The sequence below is a fragment of the Gekko japonicus genome, unplaced genomic scaffold, assembly GCF_001447785.1.
Source record: "Gekko japonicus isolate JY-2015 unplaced genomic scaffold, Gekko_japonicus_V1.1 scaffold433, whole genome shotgun sequence".
In the NCBI taxonomy this organism is placed as follows: Eukaryota; Metazoa; Chordata; class Lepidosauria; order Squamata; family Gekkonidae; genus Gekko; species Gekko japonicus.
In genome coordinates, this window is record NW_015160222.1 from 1,067,034 (window position 1) to 1,067,898 (window position 865).

The 865-nt window shown below is 70.2% G+C and overlaps 1 protein-coding gene across 1 annotated transcript in view; it reads right to left on the bottom strand.

The window, feature by feature from the left end:
* FOXL2 (forkhead box L2) overlaps positions 1-634 on the bottom strand; it is a 1,410-nt gene extending 776 nt beyond the window's left edge. Inside the window, exon 1 of the mRNA XM_015411286.1 lies at positions 11-634. Within this exon, the coding sequence (XP_015266772.1) occupies positions 11-634 (624 nt within the window). The remainder of the gene's footprint in view (positions 1-10) is intronic.
* Positions 635-865: the final 231 nt, after the last annotated feature.

The window sequence follows — 865 nt, forward strand, 5'->3', positions numbered from 1 at the left end:
GGGGGGCGGCCTGGGCCAGGGACCAGGAGGCGGCGGCGTTGAGGAAGGGCGCCTGCAGGTACTTGGCGGGCGGCGCGGCGAGGTAGCCGTAGTCGGCGGCGCCGCCGAAGAGGCTCTTGCCGGGCTGGAAGTGGGCGGCGGGCGGGCGGAAGGGGCGCTTCATGCGGCGCCGGCGGCGGTAGTTGCCCTTCTCGAACATGTCCTCGCAGGCCGGGTCGAGGGTCCAGTAGTTGCCTTTGCGCTCCCCGCCGCCCTCTCGCGGCACCTTGATGAAGCACTCGTTGAGGCTCAGGTTGTGGCGGATGCTGTTCTGCCAGCCCTTCTTGTTCTTCTCGTAGAAGGGGAACTTGCCGATGATGTACTGGTAGATGCCCGACAGCGTCAGCCGCTTCTCGGCGCTCTCGCGGATGGCCATGGCGATCAGCGCCACGTACGAGTAGGGCGGTTTCTGCGACGGGTCGCCCTTCTCCGACGACGAGGCGCCGCCGCCGCCGGCTCCGGCCGTCGCCGCCTTGCCGGGAGTCGGGCTCAGCTCGCCTTTGGCCCCCGCCTCGCCGCCCAGGCCGGGCTCCTTGGACGGGCGCAGCAGAGCCACCGTCTCCTCGGGAGGGGGGTCTTGGTAGCCCGTGGCCATCATGGCACCACCTGCCCCTGCCCCTGCTGCTGCTGCTGCTGCAGTCCCGGGAAGGTCTCTGGCCTCCAAGGGGATCCCCCGCCCCAGCGGATCGCGGCAGTGGCTCCCCAAGATCTCGCAGGAGGATCTGCTCCCCGCGCCTCTCTCGCCGGCCTCCTTTAAGCCCTGCCTGTGCCTGGTGGGCTTTTCAGTTCCCCCCTTGCGCGCTCGCTCTCTTCCCAGAGGCGGCCA